Consider the following 7,050-nt stretch of genomic DNA (forward strand, 5'->3'; position numbering starts at 1 on the left):
AGGGGCAGTACCTGCCTATCTGTTGGACAGAGAGGGGCAGTCCCGAGCTAAAGTACTTTCCAACATGATTAAACAAAAACGCAAAGAGAAAGCGGTAAGCAGCCAGAACAGAAGTTTCTGTTGCTTGTTCATGTAAGAGAATTAGTTAAACTGAGATGTTAGGTTCATTGTTTTGTCTGTTTAATTTGGAATACGAAATCCAACAATATTTTTTTATTGCATCTTCAAGGATTTTTCTATATGTATCTCTGTATGGTATATTCACGTCAGCCACCTTTCCAACAGAGAATTTTAGTTATTTGAGTTTGTTTCCTTTTAAAATGTCAATATTACTCATTTAAAAAAAATATTTAAAAGCAGAAAGATTGTGAATAAGCAGTGGATATCAGATTTAATATTTAATGACTACTTTTCAGTATTTGCAGTATTAGTGCTAAAAGGGAGCTCTGGTGGTCTGGTCCATTGGGAGTTGCACTGCGAACTCAAAGATTGCGCCTTTCCACCAGCAGATCTTTGAGGGAAAGATGGGTAATGTTCTCCGTGTCATTTATAGGCTCCAAAAACTTGATGAGAGGGTCACCTGAGTCAGTTCTGTCTTGACAGCAGTGATTACCACCCCACCCCACCCCACCCCCGCCCCAAGTACTATGTTGTGAAGAAACCTTCAACTACTTCTTTTAGGGGGTTCTAGTTGCCTACTGGTAAGAAACTCCACAGGAGAAGGATGGGCAGACTCCTCCGATGCGATTAACTGCCTCTGAAAACCCACCATAGGGTCAGCTATGGATACACAACAAAAACGATTTTGTGTTACCTATTTTTTCTCTCACTCTTTGTTGTGTATCACCCTCTAGTGTGATCTCTTCAGAGTGGTCAGTTGTGGTGTTGATTCTTGTTCTGTGCCTTCAAGTTGACTACAACTCCTAGCGACCCTGTGAACACTGGATCTGAATCTTGCCCTATGCTGTACCATCCTCATCAGCTCTGATACACTTGAACCTATTGTTAAAGTCACTGTGTCATTCCATCTTGTGAGAGGCTTCCGTTCTTATGCTGACCTCTTTACCTTCCAAACGTGTTCCTTTTTTAAGGACTGATCCCTTCTAACAACATGCCCCAAGTATGATATGAAGCTTTACCATCTTTAGCTCCAAAGAGCAGCCTAGTAGCCAGGTGCTGTTTCATTTTAATGTCAGGGTTGTGGAGGTTGAGGTTCAACATGATCCATTAGTCCTTTGGTATAATTGTTGGCATGCCTCTTTTCGATTTACTAGTTACATCCTAGATGGCTGCTCACAAGCTTTTAAGACACCAACACCAATTACAGCTCACTGAGTAGAATATAGAACATTTTTTTTGTGAACTGTATTAGGCCACTTGACTTTGATGTCCCCCATGATGGTGGTCCTGGCAAGCCATTTTATTGGATGTATTCATGATATATAAGTAAAGAGAGAACAGTTTGCAAGCAAAGGTCAAAGTATTTAATTTGTGTAAAAATAGCATAATTTAAATTTTGGGCTTTTGAGGAAACATTGTGAACTCCTATAAAACTTTTGACTCAAAAAGTGTATTAAATGGTTAAAACCAAAGTAACTACTCTTTTTTTTTTAAAATATATATTTCTGTGTGTATATTGTCAAATCGGATCTGAGTGGTGCAGGAGGAGATTGTCCCTCCTCCAAACTCGACTACTTTATACAATTAAAACATGTATTTTAATTGTTCAGTGGTGGTATTGTCGGCTGCTCTTGAGTCAACATGACTCTAGTATAACATTAAATTTTAACTGGTTTGGGGTTGGTTTGTGTTTTTCTTTTAAGGGAAAATGGGAAGTCCCTCTCCCCAAAGTTCGTGCCCAGGGCGAAACAGAAGTACTGAAAGTTATTCGAACAGGAAAGAGAAAAAAGAAAGCCTGGAAGAGGATGGTTACTAAAGTGTGCTTTGTTGGAGATGGTTTTACACGAAAACCACCGAAATATGAAAGATTCATCAGACCAATGGTAAGGGATTTTTGAGTGGAGTGCCTTAAACGTTAGCACCTTTGCTAAACTATATGAAATTAATAGATGGCATTTTCTCAGAATTTCTTAAAATTAAGAGATGACATTTTTATGTTCTGTTTATTGCTTTAGTAAGAGGGGTTACTTAATACTTTTTCCACTAAGCTCAGGAAACTTGTCTTGATCTTCCTAAGAGACTCAAGATGAAAAAGGATTAATGAATTAGTGAATCGTAACTTTTAAACCTGGCATCAGAATTTTCATTTTCTGCACAAGTTTAATACTTTATCATTCAACACATGAGAGTGTTCTGCGCACCTCACATTGTATGAGACCTCAAACAGGTATCTGAGGGAATCCAGACACTAAGTAGAACTGTTTTCTCCAAATGTGTTCAGGTTTACTAAAGGATATTTATAGTTGTGAAAACATTCACCATGCAATCATGAGGTTAAAAAGAAAGGAAATTTCATATAAAAATCAGAATCTAATTTTAATTGACAGCAATGTAAATAATACTCACTGAAAATTAGTTGCTACTCCCACCCCTCCAAATGCATTTAAAAATAACCCATTTTTCCAGAGTCCCTCTAAAATGATTGACTTACTCTCCCAATACACATCCATCCTGATTAGAAAAATAAGCAAAGTAGACACTGTTAATTTAATGTTCAACCCAAGTAATTTTTAATGATCTATAAAATATTTGTGTAAATGATGTTTTGTGGGAACTCACCATATCCATTCTTATACACAAGCCTATGGTTATTTTCTTACAAAACCATAAGTTGCCACACACACTGTAAGGCTTATGAAATATTAAAAATTTTTAGAAGATATTTGTCCCTGAATTATGTCATGTACATCCTGTTTTCTTTTTTTTTTGTACGTATCATTTTCTCAATACATTTTAGTAGCTTTACAGATTCTGCAGAGACAAAACATGCTAGTCAAGCTGCTTTAGGTTTGCTGTAACTGGGAAGATGTTTCGTTTAATTAAATCAGATGCATCTTGAATGGTGTGTTTCTTAGAAACTTGACTACTGAGTTCCATACTAAGCTGATTGAAGACATCCCTTCCTTACAGAAAAGAGTCCATTCGTCGTAGTGGTTTAAGAGTTGGGCTACTAACCGAAAGGTCAACAGTTTGAACACATCGATTACTCTGGGAGAAAGATGAGGCAGTTTGCTTATGTTAAAATCTATAACCTTGGAAACCCAGTAGGGCAGCTCTGCTCTATCCTATAGTGCTGATAGGAGCCAGAATTGACTCCAGGGCAGTAGTTTGGGTCCTATAGAGAGGAAGAAACCAAATGTAAGAGATTACAAGGTATTGTGGGATTTTTTTTAAAGTACTGTACCACTACCACCCCGCCAAAGACGACCTATATCTAGAGGACTAGTCTTATTTAGAGGTAACCTCCAGACCTCTTGGGGCTCTGCAGTCTTTGATCTATATTCCTAGAGATGGAAAGATGACTGCTTTGCCTTTTTGTCAGCTGAAATACTGCAAGACTTGGGATCAGAACACAGGTGTGTATGGTTTTTCCTTTGGTACCAGAGAAACCTTTTCAATAATGTAAAAAGCTGTTTGTATAGCAAGTGAATATGATCAAGATTTGATCAAGTGAAGATTTGCTGAGTAGGGATTAGCCTAGTCATTCCAGAATGAGGGCACATTAACATTAAAGCAGGGCATCAAAGATGACAGCACTCCGTTCCGTGAGCCTGGCTTGCCACGCAGTCCTAACATTCTGATTTTACCTATCAGGTTTTTGAAAGGGATCACTACAGCTCTTTCAGGTCTCCATTCCAGAGCTACCATTGCAGTTACCATGGCATATCACCTAATTTTATAAATTTCAGTCAGCTGTGACCATGTGAAACCCTGCATTAAAGATAAGTAGGAACTCTCACACACTTGTAACCAAGAGACCACTCATCAGATTTTCAATCTGGAGAACTAATTCTAAGTATTTTTGTGTGGTACCTTAAGATGGGACATTATTTAAAACCAAAATATGGCATTTACAAGTGGTAATCGCACTCTGCCTGAGGTTAACATTTTGGACACATTCTTGTGTTTTACTTCCTCTTGTGTTTTACTTCCTAGGGCTTACGGTTTAAGAAGGCACATGTAACACATCCTGAACTTAAAGCCACATTTTGCCTGCCAATACTTGGTGTAAAAAAGAATCCTTCATCCCCACTGTATACAACTTTAGGTGTTATTACCAAAGGTACCGTCATTGAGGTGAACGTGAGTGAGATAGGCCTTGTGACACAAGGAGGCAAGGTTATTTGGGGTAAGTAAATGTTTCATTGTCGAATTGCTGCTGTTTCAAATTGACATTTTAAGCTGTTTTTCATTTAAAGAAGATAAACTATATGGGTTAAAAATAGATTTAATATCTTTTTTAATAGACAAAACAATTCAGTTCTTTTTTGACCTAGTGGTTCCAGTTACAAGATGTCACTGTATTGTTATTTTTTGTTATGTGCTGTCAACTCGCTTGCGACTCATAGCAACCGTATGTATAGTAGCCCTGAAACCTGCTCTGTCCTGTGCCACCTTTACTGTCTCTGACACACCTACACTCATTACCCCAGTCACTGAATCAATCCATCTCATTGATGGTCTCCCTCTTTCTCTGTCCCTCCACCCTTCCAAGCATGATGTCCCTCTCCAAGGACTGGTCCCTACTTTCAGCATACCCAGAATATGTCAGATGAAGCTTCAGAATCTTTGCCTCCAAGGAGCAACCTAGTCACCCTCTAGGACAAACCTGTTTGTATTCTATTAGTCTTTTTAAGGGGGGGGACGTATGCTGGGCTTAGAAGCCCAAGACAGTAGTTAAGTTATGGAGACTTCAGGGTCAGCTGGCCTAAAAGTTCAAAGACAATATTCTACCCTCATGTTTGGTGAATAGTGAGTATAAGGGAGTTGTTGGGTGTTGGTTTTTTTTTTTTTTTGGTGGGGGGTACCGTTGTGTTGGATCTGACTGGCACAGGAGGCCATTGTCCTACTTTCAGCAGAGCATCTGGTGGATTCAGACCGCATGCCTTGATTGCAGCGTAGCTTGCCACAAGGCCACCAGAACTCCCCCAAAAAAGCTTGCAAGCAACCATCTAAAGTGCAACTGTTAGTTTTGTCCCATTTGGTGCAAAGAAGAGTGAAGATAATCAAAGACTGTGAGTTCAAAGGATCATATGAACTTGTTTCATGACCCTTGGATGCTACACCTGACAACTTTGAAAGGATCAAAATAAAAGCTTCCTGATAGAGTAGAAGAAAACTCAGAATGCTAAAACCAGAGTTAGGGGTCTGCGAGTCTAACCAAAGAGACTATAACCCTTAGTCACCTTTGGAGTCTGGAAATCAATCACTGATGACTATGCTTCCAACCAAATAAAAAGTTGTATAAGGTGCATATCAAGGAAAAATTCTTACCACAGGATCGACAGGCAACATCATGGCTGATAAAAGATTTAAACTGTCAGCAGATGCATCTTATTGGTACTAGCAGTCAAGAGATCAGGAGATGTATTGCATTAGGAAAGTCTGCAGTCTGGAACCTCTTCAAATTACTGAGAAGCAGTGAGGTCAGTTTGAGGACGAAGGTGCACCTGATTCAGGCCATGGGCTTTTCAGTCCCATCTTATGTATCTGTCTGAGAGCTGAATAGTGAAAAAAGGATGATTAATTGATGCCTTTTAATTGTGTTGGATAAGAGCACTGATTATTATGTTTATTGCCGAAAGAACAAGTGGCTAGATATCTTGGGGAAAGTGTTACATCTTGGAGTGTTCCTTAGAGGCAAAGATGATAAAGTTTCACTTTGCATACTTTGGGCATGTTGTTAGGAGAGGCTTTCCCGTTGAGAGGGCAGGCAGGCTTGGAAAGGTCGAGAGGTCTAGTGAAGGAGTGAAGACCCTCAGTGAGATGGATTGACACGGTGACTGTAACAGTGGGCTTGACTGTGTCAAAGATGATGAGGTGGCACAGGATAAGACAGCATTCAGATCTCTTGTTCATTGAGCCACTGTGAGTCATAATCCACAGCACAGATACCTGGTGGTATCGGGGAGATACTCATTCCTTAGAACAGCCTGCCATACACAATCCAAAGGGATGGATTTGCCCAAGGGTAAAGTGCAGAAAGCAGGAAAAGAGGGAAAAAAATGAGGGGAGCATAGGGAGGAAATGAGAGTGTAATCAGTGTCATGTAACAAAACGTATGATAAAATTTTTTATGCCATTATGAGGGAAGTACACACAGGATGACTAAAACTTAGACTACAATTAATAATTGGAAGGGAGGTGTATGTCAAACACATAATTGCATTATTTCAGAATCATTAAAACGAAAGTTATGTTATGCCAGTTGTTTCTTTGCTCATTGCTTTTAGTGTGCATAGTATAGTCTAACAATTAGAATAGACTATGGCGGAGCGGTGGCTAAGGGATTGGTTACTAAACAGCAGCTTTCTGCTCAAACCCACCAGCCACTCCACAGATAGAGGTGGCAGTCTAGTTGGCAACACTAAGGAGTTCCGTCCACTCTTATTCTATAGGGTTGTTACAGTGTTTGAGTTGTCTTTGGAATCCTGTGTTGGCTCATAGTTCATGTTAGCTGATCTCAGTTAAATTGCTTTGAAAGTAATTTTAAGCCATGTGTTTTCCATTAAGAATCTTATGGGAAAGTAATATTGCTAGATCAACCCACAGATTATGTGTTCGTAGACCTGACCACCATCTGTAAAAAATATTTATAAAAATTGTATTTAAAACTCAAGCTTGGACCGCATTTTGTGAAATCCAATTTTTCCTCTTAATAGTTCATCTTTTATCTCTTAAATGTGGGTCACTAGAAATATTTTGGGCAGTGAATGTATTATTAAAATTCATTTTCATCACCTAACATTCATTCTTTTCTGCTTTGTTTTCTATAGGGAAATATGCCCAGGTTACCAACAATCCTGAAAATGATGGCTGCATAAATGCTGTCTTACTGGTCTAATAGCACTTTGACAACTGATACAAACC

The 7,050-nt window shown here is 39.0% G+C and overlaps 1 protein-coding gene across 1 annotated transcript in view; it reads left to right on the forward strand.

Annotated features, from left to right (window-relative positions):
• The window catches only part of NSA2 (NSA2 ribosome biogenesis homolog (S. cerevisiae)), a 13,088-nt gene extending 6,064 nt beyond the window's left edge, over positions 1-7,024 (forward strand). The window contains exons 2-5 of the mRNA XM_006901436.1: positions 3-94; positions 1,824-2,003; positions 4,117-4,309; positions 6,957-7,024. Coding sequence (XP_006901498.1) covers positions 3-94; positions 1,824-2,003; positions 4,117-4,309; positions 6,957-7,024 — 533 coding nt within the window. The remainder of the gene's footprint in view (positions 1-2; positions 95-1,823; positions 2,004-4,116; positions 4,310-6,956) is intronic.
• The last annotated feature ends 26 nt before the right edge of the window (positions 7,025-7,050 follow it).

This window comes from Elephantulus edwardii, unplaced genomic scaffold (genome assembly GCF_000299155.1).
Source record: "Elephantulus edwardii isolate Elephantulus edwardi_28Jun2011 unplaced genomic scaffold, EleEdw1.0 scaffold00326, whole genome shotgun sequence".
Taxonomy (NCBI): Eukaryota; Metazoa; Chordata; class Mammalia; order Macroscelidea; family Macroscelididae; genus Elephantulus; species Elephantulus edwardii.